Source organism: Dipteris shenzhenensis, chromosome 25, assembly GCF_047967505.1.
Source record: "Dipteris shenzhenensis isolate YYH24624 ecotype China chromosome 25, Dip_SZ_1.0, whole genome shotgun sequence".
Lineage (NCBI taxonomy): Eukaryota > Viridiplantae > Streptophyta > Polypodiopsida > Gleicheniales > Dipteridaceae > Dipteris > Dipteris shenzhenensis.
Genome location: NC_141620.1, coordinates 22,940,240 through 22,955,583, shown reverse-complemented (window position 1 = coordinate 22,955,583; position 15,344 = coordinate 22,940,240). Strand labels below are relative to the sequence as shown.

At 43.7% G+C, this 15,344-nt stretch overlaps 1 protein-coding gene across 1 annotated transcript; it reads left to right on the top strand.

The window, feature by feature from the left end:
* The first annotated feature begins 5,267 nt into the window (after window positions 1-5,267).
* Window positions 5,268-14,378, top strand: LOC147885622 (uncharacterized). Its single transcript, XM_087396164.1, has 8 exons — window positions 5,268-5,388; window positions 5,647-7,503; window positions 7,689-7,803; window positions 7,931-8,019; window positions 8,188-8,429; window positions 12,136-12,222; window positions 13,585-13,684; window positions 13,889-14,378. Exons 1-8 carry the CDS (start codon window positions 5,344-5,346, stop codon window positions 14,303-14,305), a joined length of 2,952 nt encoding a protein of 983 aa, XP_087252290.1. The 5' UTR covers window positions 5,268-5,343; the 3' UTR covers window positions 14,306-14,378.
* Window positions 14,379-15,344: the final 966 nt, after the last annotated feature.

Here is a 15,344-nt window from a genome sequence, read left to right as displayed (position 1 = left end):
ATTGCAAGGATTTACTAGCAGCTTTAGACTAATTTGAAAAGGAAAAACATGTGCACCACTGCACATCAAAAAGAGGCATCCATGGATTTACAAGCACACCCTCCTTTTGTGTTTTGTTTATGTTTCATTTTTTGGGTTTTGCAAGCAGCTCCATACAACCTCATCGAGCATAGTCTACAACCATCTCTATAGCTTTCTTGGAGTTACAGGTTGGTGTTGGCCATTCACATCAATCTTGGAATTACAAGTGGCTACCTACCTTACAAGAATTTCATGGTAGCCCAATACCAATTTCGGGGCATCACTGCACAACTGGAAAACTTATGCATCCACACCACTTCACAACCAAGAAAACCTGTGAATCCATTGCATGGCTAGAAAATTGGTGCATCCACCAGTGCACAACCAAGAGGAAGAGAAACTTGAGAAACTACTCATTTGAAGAAGAAAGAGAACTGATGGATGGACGGATGACCAAGGACGTACTGACAACGGACAGGTGAATGACGAATGATGATAAATAAACAGACAACAAACAAATCGACTAAATTGGAAGTTTGATAACGAAAGTCTGATGACGGACGAATGACCAATGACGGATTGAAAACGAAACGGACTGACCCACTAAATAAGGGAGGAAAAAATGGAATTCATGCATTATCTGCACAATCAGGGGGAGAAGAAGTCTTGCACATCCACTGCACAAAGAGAAATTAGATGTGCATCATCACATAATTTTAATGTGAGCATCGGTCATTGGAACAAAAAAGCTGGTGCTTCATCGCACAACACAAAAAACATATATGTGCATGACTGCGCCATAGAGGGAGAGGAGAAAACTTGAGCATCGACTACTCATCATTCCCTCAATGCATAGAAGACTCCAATTCTGCACCTAGGTTGTCCAATCTTCGATCGAAATCTTGTTAAAAATTCGATGGCCGAAATCGAGAGTGCTTTAAAGCCAGGGTCGAAAATCAAAGTCCGAACACATAGCTCTCACATGAGCGAGTGAGTTTATATATCAAATCAACCCTTCCCTCCACCAAGCTTTCTAGCTTGGTGGGGTGGTTACAGTAATGGGTTGTGGGCTGGCACATCAGAAGTTTGATCTTTGGTTAGAGTGCATAGTAGATCTAAAGAAATTTATCGTTTTGTAAACTAGACAAGTCCCAGTTATTCCAACCCAGGTCGGATGGGCGAAAGGCCAGCCAAAATTGGTATTTCTCCTTGACTAGACCCTTCAATACCCACTTAGTGACAATCATCCACTTGCAACTTTTAGAATTGAACTGGCTCTTACAAACTGACAGGGTAGCACTAGTCAACTTTTAAAATCATTTTTATGAGGGGCAACTATGTAGTCTTGGTTTTGAAAATATTGGAGCAACTTGTAGGCTATGTAAGGGACATAAAGGACAGGCCTTCCATGCCTTTCCTACCTACCTTAGGCTTAGGCTACTTGTTCGTTGGTAAAGTGCTGCTTGCCACCTAGTCTCATACATGGTAGCTGAGGATACATGCCTTGGAGAGAGAAGAGAAAAGGCAAGGAGAGCAACAAAGGGCTTAATTTTTTAGTACAGGGGCGGTGAGGAAGTCATGCGAGCAAGGAATTCACGAAAGTGAGAAGCTATCAAGCATACAGTGATGCCTAAGAAGAGATAAGGGCCCACACAAGAGAATAGGAAGTACATGGGAAAAACTTGTTGAGCCACGTGGATCTTTGGGAGCTAAACCGCTCCAATCAATGCAACTTGTAGACCTAAACCGGGAGTGCCAAAGTGTTGACAAGGTGAATAGTGCTACCCTGTCAAAAGCGTATCAAAAAGGTGGGGGAAGAAGAAGAGAAAGAGACAAGCTTGCATAGTGAACATCGGGAGAGGAGCCATGCTCAACTCAATCCCCTAAAACCTTCAATGAATAATCCACAAAAGTAGGCACACAATAAATAGGAAGAGTCCAAAGTCAATCTCCAAGGTCTCTTTTCCTCCTCCAATGTTCACTTGCACAAGTGGGTGGCCCTCATAAATGCCAAGATGCTCCTCCAAAAGATACTAGTCCAATGTGGGGATACCATGCCAATTTGGCTAACTCTACCTGCAACTCTAGGCCTAATCAAATGGCGAATGCATGTTCTGATGCAGTGTTAGCGGGCACCGCAGTGTTACCAGAGACAAGTCTACCGACGTTGGGTGTGGCCGGACTAGTAACACTACATACATAAATTCAAGAGCAAGGACTAATTTAATATGAACAAATTAAGCATCTAAGATTTTACAATTTAAAGCATGCAATATAATCTAGATTGCATACATGTTTTGTTTGGGCAGTTGAATTCCAATTCGCATGCATGCAAAACCAAAACCGACATGCATTCAAATTAAAAAATGACAAAAACCATCACTCTCTTTGAGAGAACCCAAAGACCTGCACTTTAAGAGTGGTCCCATCTTGCTTTTATGCCTTGTGAGCACAGGGGCCAAGGACTACTTTGCAGGCCAGGTTTTTGCGTGGGGCTTAAGATAAGAGAGGAGAATTTAACCCTTGAATCAAAAGCATTGAAAAATGAACTGACAGCATCCTTGTATAATTGTGGCGATACGAGTAGCACCAATACTAGGTATGATACATACATTTTTTATCCTATTGCCAATGGTACTACACAGTGTCATCGGTAAATGTAAGAGTAGAGCCAATTGAATTCGTGCCTAATTTTGCAGACAATAGTATTTCTTTTACAGACGGTACTGCCATACATACTACCAATAAATGCCCTTATACCAGTGGTATAATTTGCTAGTACCACTGGTATATGCCAGAGTATTGGTGGCAAATAGCAAGTTTCTTGTTTTTTTTGACTGGCGAGGTTTTGTCATCATTGCGTTTGTGAATTTGTTAAAAGACTATTCACAAACATAAATCATGCAAAAAGTTGCATGATTACATGAATATGCAAACCCTACTCAGTTCTACTAAATGACAACTACTTATGCCCCTACAGAATAGAGCTTCACAATCATCGGCTAGCTAAGCTCCCCATGCCTAATTGATAAGCTTCCCATAACTAGTTAGAACAAGCATTCATTACCATTTTGGCACTCATTGCCTACAAGATAAGATTCTCTCCAAGTTAGGTAATGTAGCTAGGGAAAAATTAGCTAGTATGAAATGCTTAGGAGAGTAGCGATTCCCTCAGGCGCTAAGACTTCTGAATGGTTAGTAATCAGGTCTCTACTTCCCATTTCTATTCATAAAAGAGAAAGAGCAGCTATAAACACATCAAATCTAACCAAAGTAATAAATCCCTCTTCGATTTACAAACAGCTGGGAATCCCTCCATTGTTGACACTTTAAGGTTTGGAAAAACACCTCCAACACTTTCTCTCAGGTCAGCTGCATGCATGATAAGCCCCCCAATGTCGACACTTAAAGCATTGCAAAATCACCTCCAACCTTTTCTATATGACTAGCTGCATGCATCGTAGGCATAAAGCATAAACGAATAGAAGTGGTACCAGACAAGCTCAACCTCGCATGGCAATATGCATGAACATGTGACAAAGACCAACGAAAAATTCAAATTAAAAAACAAACATGGCCGAAGAAGTACACCTCCAAGTTGGACCTTAAATCGCAACATGCATGTAGATGACCCTTTTTGTAAATTTATCCTTACTTGTTTCCAGGTTGAACAAATTTCTCACCAAAATAAGCTTAGACTAGGTTAACTTGATTGGACCATGGTAGGTTTGGTTAACTTAATACAAGTTGGTTAACCTTATGTTAGACTAAAATTAGGTTAAGCTAACTAAGATTGATTTAACTTGGACCCGTCTATCCACATGGAGGTCTAAAGGACATTGGCAATTCTTGAAAGTGTGCCTGCTAGTAGCAAGCAAAATTGCATGTTTGCAATCACAAACCTACAAGGTGCTATTGCTATAGTTGGCCACCAATTGCTAGGTGCTTCAGTTTCAATGCGTACTATAGCTTGAATAGTCTGCCTCTAAATGCAAACTACGGACTCATTTGAACAATGCCACCATTGGCAAAGAAAAATTTATGAAATAAAAAAGAACATGTAGAAGTGCCTCATATATTTTAACCTCTCATTGAAGAGCTGTCTCTGAAAATGAGTTTCTCAGGTCACCATTGAGTAACATTGAATTATGCACCTCCCCTATGTAGTCTACACTCTAATGTCTTACAAATCAAGTGGAGCGAGTGACATTGCACTGGCATGCTATTGGGGTATAGAAACCCATAAAGGGAATGATGGGTTGAGAAGTCCCTTCAGTAGGAGAAGGCGACGTGCACTTGTTGAAAATGCAAGCACCAAGATCCTCAATGTAGCAGGGTAGTGACAACTCAATATAATGGGGCAACATAAACTCAGGTGGTTTTGGGGCTCGCTTCCTTTTGTGTGTGTGTGCACGTGTGCATGCGTGTGTGTATGTGTGTGTGTGTGTGTGTGTGTGTTTAAAAACCCCACCCCTTGCCGTCAAGATCGTTGGTCGGCGAAGATTCAATCTTCGCCGCATGATCAACATTGTATAAAAACAAAACTTATGGTTGAAACTAACTGGAAAAATAAGCTAATGAACTATTTACACGCAAGCACTTAATATAGACGACTATTCACAGAAGCGCGACACGTCAGCAAAACCATACACACCTTGGACTGTTGCTACGTGGATCCCACGTGCCACTTGCATTGCCACCATAGACTGCAATCGCTACCATGTGGAACATGCCACTCAGCTCACCTTAATGGTCGAGAAGGGCCAAGTGTCAGCCATATGAGTCCGGCCAAATTCCGGCTCATGGTGTGGCCTAACGGAAGGTCGCCCAATTCCCTCTAAGTAGGCCTTGGCATACTTCCCATCTGCATGGTGAATACTTCTATGCTGAGCCACTCATCTATATCCATACTCTACACACACACACACACACCATCTTCTAATTACAATGCCACCATCTAATTACAATGCCACCACCCAATAACAACGTACATAACCATCAGTTCTGTCCGGCAATTTTTACCGACTGGGAGATCGATTGCTTGGATTGGTTGTCGCCCGAATATGCAAAATCATTTTGGTACAAGAATTCCCTGACAAGAAACTGATGCAAGAATCATCCAAAACAGACCCAAAAGGTTGGCCACAGCCTACCAGGTAGACAGGTACAAAGAATTCTCTGAATCGATACAGGAGAGCGAGCGAGCGAGCGAGCGCGCGCGCGCGAGAGAGAGAGAGAGAGAGAGAGAGCTCTGCAGACTCGAAAGATGTACGAGCTGGAAGCATTTGCAGTTGCGTTGTGATTCCACATTCGTGATTAGCTATGGCGAGAGCGAAAGAAGCATTCAACCTTGGAGAACCTGTTGAGGTTTGATTCATCTTGCGCTTTCTTTCCCGACGTAAACGCTTTGGGTATGAATTTGCCTGTGGGAGAGAGTATCACATCCAAAAAACACGCAAATCCTTCTGCTTTCTTTGCATGTTGTGTGGAAACAATTCCATCTGAGTATCCTGCTTTCTCACAGAGCCTTTGGCCAATGTGTTTGTTGGGCTGATTCGACGAATGATTTCTAGAGATTGGATTTGAAGACAACGAAAGTCTGAACATGTTACTTTGTCTCTGCAGGTACTTCAACGTTCGAAAGCTCTGCGAGGCTCTTGGCAACCTGCGATCATTGCAATGGTAACAAATGGCCGAAGGGTTGTGGAATACAAAGAGTTAAGAGACGTTGGTCAAAAGCTAAGGGAGTCTTTTTCTATAAAATCAACCATTTGCGGGAATATAGGAGGATTTCTAAGGCCTCTTCCTCCTGATCGTTCCAATATCCAAACAAGAAGTTGGACGAAAGGACTTCTGGTAGATGCCTTTTCACGGGGCGCCTGGTGGGAAGGTGTTTTGTTGGACGAGGTTGCTGTCGTGGATGAGGGTGCAACTGTGAAAGTCCTATTCCCCGATCAAGGTGGTGAAGCCGTTATTTCTGTTAAGGATTTGAGGATTTCCCAGGAATGGGATGCCCAGACGGGCGATTGGGCATTGAGAGGCCAATGGAGCCTACTTTCTCCAACAAGAGAAGGGAAGCTCACCACTTTTCAAGAGATGAAAAGGCGTGGTGCTTTCGGTGGAAATGTACCACCACCACAGGACTTTAAAGGAACTAAAACACTGAAATGTTTGCAAGCGCAGGTCTCCATTGCCGTTAGCAATTTCAGGCAAGACACGGGAAACCAGCATGATGTAGAAACACCCCGCAAGCGCAGAAGCCTGACTACCAAAACCACGAAGCAAGCAGGACGAAAATGCAGAACTGCCCAAGCTAAACCCAAAACTGAAATGTGGAAAAGCGGCGAGTGTTCTTCATCACTTGAGAGCCCCTCAAAATCAAATCACCTCGTAAGGGAGTCCCGTCTTGAAGTTAAAAACTTTCTTCTACGTGAAGGATGGACCTTGGAGTTTCATCAACGTCTGGGCAGGCCAAGAGAGGCTGTCTATATCAGCCCAGAGGGTCGCAGATTTTACTCTTTGACGAAAGCTTGCAGGGCATTGAAGAAAGATCACAACGTTTCCCCAAACTCTCGAGAATGCGAAAGTAGGGAATCAAAATTACTTACTACTTACAATATTGTTCAATGCCTAAAACTCCCTTCTGTCCAAAAAGGATGGGCCTCAAGAGGCAAAATTTGCAAGAAGATTACTGGATCTAGTGAAGATAGAACGTACACAGATGAGGAAGAATCTGCAATTAGCAAGTTTTTGCTGACAGGGAATTGTTCGTTGGAGCTGTACAAAAGAAAAATATGCTCTATGAGGAAAAGAGAAAAGAACTCAGGAGACCTTGTTGAAGGTAGTTTTCAACGGTGTTTAGTAAGACAAGGCCAGCCTCAAAGGGCACCCACTTCCAGGAAGCGAAAGCAGTTTGAACAAGACATGCGCATGGCAAGGTTTAAAAAAAGAAAGTATCAAGCAGGATCTTTGGCACAGAACAAGGGTGGTAGACACCATAGAGGCCGCCAGATGCAGGCGCTTCTTCCCCCCCCAGGAGAAAGTCGGGGTTGGTCCCTGAAAGCTTCATATTTGAGAAAGCTCACTGTACTTTCGTGGCTAATAGATATGGGTGTCTTGAAAGAAAATCAATGGGTGTGCTACATGGACAAAGACAGACGTATATTGAGAGAAGGCAAGATGACTCGAGGAGGAGTCATGTGTCGTTGTTGTAAGAAGATTTTCACACTATCCAATTTTGAATTGCACACAGGAAGCAAGCTCCATAAACCTTGCCTGAACATATTTGTACGTGATGGAAGAAGCCTGTCACAATTACAAAGGGAGGCATGGGAACTTCAGAAAAAGTCAACACGACATAGCCCCCCGGCTGATGCAGTGGATGACAGTGATGATACTTGTAGTGTTTGTAGTGATGGGGGCGAGTTGCTTTTGTGTGATTCTTGCCCTTCTGCTTTTCATGCAGAATGTGTAGGATTGAAGGTGAAGTTCCCCCCTCCTGAACGCCCATGTTGGTCCTTACAACTGAGTTAATGTTCATGTGTTAATGGCATGCTTGATTTGAGATGGTTTGCTCCCAAGTTGCAACATGGCCTGTAGCTGCTATTCCCTCCAGTTCAAAGGGTGATTTGGAGCTTATCCTATCTACTCCATTCATTTTTCTTCAGACCATTCCAGAAGAAAATTGGTACTGTCCCAGCTGCTGTTGTGCATCATGTGGAGGGAGTCTCTTTGATGATAAGGAAGGCACACTGCTTATATGCATTCAATGTGAGAGAAGATGTGAGTTTCTTTCCTATCCCATGTGTGTTTAAATGCCTGAAATTTGCTTTAAGAAGATCCCATGGCAAAACAAAACATTGGGATCCAAGTCCATGAAAGCTTGACTTACGACTGGTGAACCTTTCAGACCATGCAGTTTGCTCCTTCTTTGAAGGAAAGTCTAGTACAGAGTATAGTGCAGAGAAGCTTTGGTTCTGTAGCCAGAGTTGTAAGGAGGTATGCTGTTCTACAATTTGTTTGATGTTCTTGCAAGCATCCTAATAGATCAGGAGTGGATTCTGGGATGTTGACGTCTGTTGGATGTTTCTTTTCTCATGTGAAATTTGAAAGGCTGACTTCGTAGGGACCTTTGATCTGACAATGCCCTATTTGAGGTTTGAACAGATTTTTGCAGAGCTTCAGAAGCTTATTGGGATTTCTCATTCCCTTGAGAAAGGAGGACTCTCATGGATTCTGCTCAGATGCACAGAGCAAGACAATTATTTGGCCCCCTACGATCCAGAGGTTATGGCTGAATGTAACAGCAAGCTGTCTGTAGCACGTGGAGTGATGCAGGAGTGTTTTGTACCAATGATTGATCGACGCACAGGAATAGACATACTTTCTCAAGTCCTGTATAACCAACGGTGAGCTGTTAGATTAGCTGGTTCAGCCTCAGACCAAATAACTCCTGCTTGACCAAAACCTTGGACTCAATACATTTTTAAGCCAAGAACTGCTCCAGTATTCTCCACTGCTCTAATGCTATTTTGACAAATCAAGATGACGATAATAACACACCTGGTGCTCTCCATGGGAAAGACAGATGAATACAATTGCACGGTGATGAGGAAGTGAGTACGTGAGCAGAGAAGGGAGAGAATTTCTGAGCTGCAATGGCAGAGGGCTAATTCTTGCAGGGGCCGAGGGAGAGAGGGAGAGAGAGAGAGAGAGATCTCAGAGAAGATGCTTGGGGATACAACAACTACAAGCATGATGGTGGAGTGGTGGAAATCTTTTGAACGAGGGAGAGTAGGGCTCCTTTTATAAATGCTTTCCTTCACCCAATTATAATTGTTGCCTGTAGATTGTTTTCTTCATCGATCACATGAGTCAGTATGTCACCATCCATGTCCTTTTTGGCTACCCTTGACATGTGTCCCTATCTAAGGACAAGAGCCAAGTTGGTTAGAGCCTACATGGATTCCTACTTTCCATATGGCGAGATGCTCCAACTCCACAGAGAATTATCCGATGGACATAAGGTACTTCTATATATGACTCATTCTCCCTATTTGTATAACCAGATAATATCATATTCTTAATCAATTCTCACCCCATACTGAGGTATTTATAAGTCATACACATGGTATTTATAATAATGATTCACTTCATTCATCCTCTCAACCCCTTCACCTCCGGAGTGCCGACAGAAACTCAGTATGAAGACTTTGTATAAATGAATACTCAAGTATGTGTGGGTGTGGGACCAGATTCAGGGAGACTCCCGGGCTGGTCAGGAGAAGCGGAGACGCTTCCTCCAGGCTTGGGATACACAGAGCCTCTTCTTCGAGCAGACTACGCAGGGCCTTCGGTGGCACTACTCACCACCCCGATGGCTGTTCATTCACACTCAGCATATTCCTCCGTGAGAGTATGATTTATTATGCTACCTTTTGGGCTGCGTCCGGTTTGTGAACGCAGCCCGTCAGCTATAAGCTGACCTCTTGTATCTTGTTCTCGAAGTAATATAATTAGAACTGTTTTTTCGGCAAAAGTATGTGTGGGTGTGTGGATTTGTATGTGTGAGAGCATATTTTTATACTATGGTCTACACCCACTGTTGGGCGTTGATGACGTCAATGGGGATGTCATAGTAGCTAGTCCCTGCTATGCATGATGGAGTTTATGGTTTTCAACCTTGTGAGTGACTATCATGAGATTGAAACTGCACTATGTTGTGTTTTTAGAGGATGAGTTTGGGAATGTTCCTGGATTCATCTAGGTATATACATAATCTCAACCCCTGACAACATCTTATACAATGGGAAATAAAGTGACAACCAGTAAGCTAATGGTCTTTACACACCTAGCATGTGGCCTCTCTTACAAATTTGAGCACACATGGACGATACTTCTATATATGACTCATTCCCCCTATTTTCCTCTAATCCACATAATATCATATTCCCAATCAATTTTCACCCCATACCAAGGTATTTATAAGGCATACACATGGGATTTATAATGATGATCCACGCCACTCATCCTCTCAACCCCTTACAACATCTTATACAATGGGAAATAAAATGACAACCACTAAGCTAATGCTTGATTTTTTCTACCATAATTTTATTCAATTAGCTTGATTTTTTCTACCATAATTTTATTCACATAAAGTATAGTTACAGAAACAAAAGTTATCAAAATGTTGTCTCACAGTACCGACCTAGGGCTGGAGGAAACAATGCTATGCAAAGGAAATGCAAAGCAAAGAGGTACAACATACAAGCAAACAGTCAGGTTCACTGATGGAGGAAGATCCAGCACTAGAGCAGGGTAGAGAGCAGGATCAGGAGTCATTCACGGAGAGCCCTACCGTGCCAACAGAGCCATAGACACCGGACCCCACTGAGTCAAAAGGTATTTCCTCAGACTCTAGTTGCTTTGGAGCAGCCAGCGAGTGGGCCTGCCTTGGATTGTCCAATTAGTACACATGTAGTTACAGAAGAAGGGGGGAGGGGACAGGAGGGGAGAGGGATTCTCTCCTCTGGACGTTTCCATTGTTGAAAACCCAGCCTTTTTATTGTTGCCTTCTGGTAGGTGACTGCCCAAGGTGGGTTTCACATGCCTTACTGTCTAGGCTCTGATACTGTTAAAGGCAACTAAGGTGGAGTCCTTTTAAACTTGAATTGCCCTAACATACATGCACAGGTAGGATAGATGCGCACCACGCATGCATGCGTGCAATAGAAATGGCAACACTTGCTAGGATGAAGGAAATGCAACAACTTTGCAAAATCAGCAATGAAGCCTATACATAGCGAACCCTAGCTGAGGAGGTGTGAGGGTGAAGCCCCCTAGTGGGTTCTCACAAAAGCTGGGGCATCCTCCTCCTCCTATGTGGCACACTAACACATTGTGCCCAATCGTAATGCATCAAATACATGCATAGATGCCTTACCAAATTTTGGTTGGCTGCCCTAGAGGGAGTGACATGGTGAGTGCAATAACTATGGGACATGTGGCAAAGCCACATGAGTTAGACCATTGATACAATGCAGTGACACTCATCCCCTCCATCTATGGTGGATTTGTGTGGGGCTAGCTACATCACGTGTATGAGTTAGACCATTGATACAATGCTGTGGCATTCTCCCCTCCATCCATGGTCGATTTGTGTGGGGGTAGCTACATCACGTAGCCCCGTAAATATCTTAACCACTGTTCATGACGTAACATCATGAGTAGCGTAACTATCTAGCCACCACTCTTTTTAACCTTTAATTATCCCAACCCCAATTCACCCCAAGGGTGATGTAATGAATTAATTCCTTAGTTCATCATCAATTTTTCCAAGAGATGCAATCCAACAACACGGTCAATGCAACTTGTCAACCAGTAGCCCCTAGCAAGGGAAGGAGAGCTGGGGCAGGGATGGGCTAGCTACCATGCCTAGGGTTCTGCTAGGGCCAGCCCATTGGCAGCTTGGCATAGTGGCTTGGATGTACTCAAGGGGCAATCCTGGGAGGAGGGATGGCAGGGAAGGAAAGAAGCCTGTGGGGGGTTACCACAGGCTGCAGCAGAGGCCTAGGAAGATGCAGGGGGTGAAAGAGAGGGAGGTGGGGTGTGGGGTGTTTGGGGGGGGAGTGCAGGCAAGCAGAGAGAGGCCTAGCAAGAGTGAGCTGAGCAGGTGAAGTTGATGGGAGGCAAAAAGCAGGGATGTTGAGCAGCCTTTGGAGCCAAGTCGTCTTCTTGTGCACAACTCAAGAAGTATACAGGTTGATGCATGGGCTTATCTGGACTGTTTCATGAATACTTGGTATTATTGGTTGGGATTTCATATCTTCATGGAAATTAGCTCGCAGATTGATTGTGCAAAATTGCCCTCCTCGAGAATGAGACTCCACAATGAGAAATTTCACACCTTTTTCTAGCATTGAGGAAAAGCCTCGGCTCTCTACAAATAAAGCTGACAGCATCATGGTAATATCTGAAAATAGGCACAAAAATACAAGCAGCAGATGTGTAGTAACAGCAGTGACAAACCTAGGGAAACACAAAGTATATGGAAGAAGACTAAAATAATGCAATTGCTATGTGTCTTATTCTCTTTGCTCTATCTTGAAACAGGTCGAAGGTGAATCGATTAAATTACAATGGTTTTTATACCATAATTTTGGAGAAAGCAGACGAACTGATATCTGCAGCTACAGTCAGGTGCGCATCAACCTTCCTCTGCTTATATATTTGCAGAACTAAAATAGTTTCATAAACTATGCCATGCAATACATTTAAGTATTTTTTGTGGTAGTTTAGGTTTCTCACTCCCCCCCCCTCTTTTTTCGTCAAGAAATGAACTTTGTGGTAAAGCTTGAGAAAACGAACCATACAAATCAGCAATCTGTGAGGGCTGACCGTGGGAAATGAAGAGAAAAAAACTGGCTGTCAAAACCAGCCTCTTTTCAGAGAACCCAGCTCACTGTTTAAGGAATCTCTGAAATAGGGCTAACAATGAGGGCGGGGGACTATACATGTATGTGAATACCTTGCTCTGTGTGTACATAAAAGGCACCTGCAGGCCAAGCCTTGCAGAAACACTCCGGCCTCTTGGTGGTCGCCCTAGATCTGACGTCCGTGCTCTCAAATGACGCACAGGGTGTAGATGATATCCTGCTGGATGGTGACAAGGGTGGCCGCCAGGGGGACTTGGTGGCTTCCCGTCACCAAGCTGCATTGTGATAGGCTGAGATGACTCTTGTGCCCAATCCACTACCTCCCAAAAAGTGAAGATGTTGTCCAAGGTGCCGTGCTCTTGAATGAAACTTGCTTGAGTGTCATTTATGATGTCAGCAAGATTGGGGTGGAACTGCAAGCTCTAGATCTTGGCTAAGGTCTTGTAGGCGGTATCCAAATGAATGTGTACCAGCAGAGCCAAAGAACAGGACCTGGATCTTGACAGAGAACAGCCTCTTTTTGAGGACTGCTGGCAGGCAAGGGGTGCAGAAAAACCCCTGAGTCCTGGCTGTGAATACCAGGCCGGGGGATAGGTTGGGGGTGGGCAGCTGTTGAGAGCAGCTGCGCAGAAGGAGGGCCATGAAGCAGCAGTGAAAAAGGCCTGTGACATAGAGGTTGAAGGGGGGGCATCAAGTGCATGCAGGGGTGGGGTATCAAGTGCGCACAGGGGGGGAGGCGGAGAGGGGAGGGAAGGGGCGGGGGGGGGAGGCCGAACCACAGATGGGGTGGGGGGGGGGGGGAAGGAATGCAAAGCAGCGGGGGGGACAGGAAGGACAGTGGGGAGGGGGGAAGAAGGCAGAAGAGAGGGGGGAAGGGAGAAGCGAAGCAGGGCAGGGCAGAGGGAGGGAGAGGGCTGGAGGTGGGGGCAGGGTGGGCTGAGGCAGAAGGCAAGGGGGAGGTAGCAGGGGGACGAGCAGCATGAGCCTAGGTTCCAACTAAGGACTACTATTTTTGAAAGATTTCTAATTGGATGATCATAATCTGGATCTATTTATGTGGATTTTTTAATGATTTAATGTTTGTGCATCCGTGAGCTTACTGACTTTGTCTTTTTCTCTTTCTCAGGGTTCATGGATCAAGGCTTGCAGAAATGCCACTTATTGGCACTCGATTTCGATACCGGCGCCAAGGGATGTGTCGGCACTTAATGATTGTGCTTGAAACGGTTTGGCACAACAATCCATTGGCCATGAATCCAAGTTTTCCACTAGCAATTATCTTGAATTCTGACTAAAACGCAAAAACCAATATATTTAGGATTGTTATGTTCTCCGCACTACTTGCTGACAAGGATGGGTTGATGTTACTCCTCAAATCATGCGGTAGCTTTGCATCACTAACTATGTTTAATTGTTCATTTTGTGTATAGTTGCTACAGAAAATGGGAGTGGAGAAGCTGATGCTTCCTGCTGTACCCGAGTTGATGGATGCATGGAGAGGTGCATTCAAGTTCCGATATCTCAATTCTGCTGATAGAAGGGAGATTATGAAAATAAATCTGGTTTCATTTCCCGGAACTACACTTCTTAAGAAGTATCTTGCAAAATCAGATAATCAACAAGTTGATCCCTGCCAGCATAATTATTTCACTGGGCAGAATATTTACAGGCTGGGTCAGATTGAAAAGTTACAGGTAATTCTGGTCCTTTTTTTTGCTCCCCTGAAGTTGCTTTTCAATAGAAGTGAATCGGATGCATATAAGAATGGAAACGACTATATATTTCCTCCCAGAAAAAGAACCTTCCATATTATGCTTGAAATTAGATACAAGATGAGCTCTCTATGAGGGTGCTGACAAAAAAAGAGACTGACTGCTTTGCATCCTGCTAACAGATTCCTTAAACCATGAGGAATTTAAAAATGCCTACTGAGGGTAAAATCAAAGGTATTCAATTATTGAACATTTCAACTCACTTTTGATGCCAAGCCATATATTGATGAGGAGACAGCAAATTGAATTTGTTGTTTTTCCATCTTAAGGCTGCAACATGTACCCTATATGAAGTGTCTCTGAAAAAATATCGTCCATTGGCAAACTCGATGGGCAATGCTTGAGAACTTGTGCCTCAATCTGGAAGTGTGCCATCGGTTTGTAAGCCAAGCTGCCATCTCCCAGTGAACATTCTCTGTATGCATCATCAATAGGAGATGATCTTGAGTGAATTGCCAGATCTCTTGAGCCACAGGGAATCTCAATAAGCAATATGAGATCATCTCCTGTACTCTTACTGGGCAGTAGTGATATGTCATCCCACCTCATTTGCTCACATCAAAGGACCTAGGGGGATCCCCGAAGCACCAATAGATGAAACTTAAGTACAGTCAAACAGACATATTGGGAAATCTAACTACTGAAATACTGAGGAATATTTAAGAAAAGTAGTGACGAGGGGCATGTATCCAACTCATGCCATTGAGGGTGCATAATATACTATTGTCTCACCAGAGCCACTGGGTACCTAGTCTATTAATAATGATCTTTATCCAAATCAGTGATAGGATCTCCTTGCTCTTTTATCTGTTGCTGTCAATAATGTGATTGCAACAACCACACCAAATACTCCAGAGTGAGCCAATCTCCCACGGAGTATTCTAAAAAGATGAAGTAAGAGAGTTCTATGTTTGAATGGGGTATGGAGAATATGGCTCAAGTAGTAGTGAGAAAGATTATGAGTCTCATATCTGCTAGTAATGTAGGAAAATCAATCAGCTCTCATAGTATCACCTTGTACTAGAGCTACCATGGGTGCCGAAGTGCATTCCCGAACAATCCTCTTTCAATCATGTATAAGGGTCTACAAATACCTGTTCAAATGAGGCTAAAT

Coding starts and splice junctions, on each gene's coding strand:
- LOC147885622 (XM_087396164.1), top strand. CDS start 5,344: ATGGCGAGAGCGAAAGAAGCATTCAACCTTGGAGAACCTGTTGAG. Junction 12,223..13,584: donor ATATCTGCAGCTACAGTCAG/GTGCGCATCAAC, acceptor TCTCTTTCTCAG/GGTTCATGGATCAAGGCTTG. Junction 13,685..13,888: donor TAATGATTGTGCTTGAAACG/GTTTGGCACAAC, acceptor TTTTGTGTATAG/TTGCTACAGAAAATGGGAGT.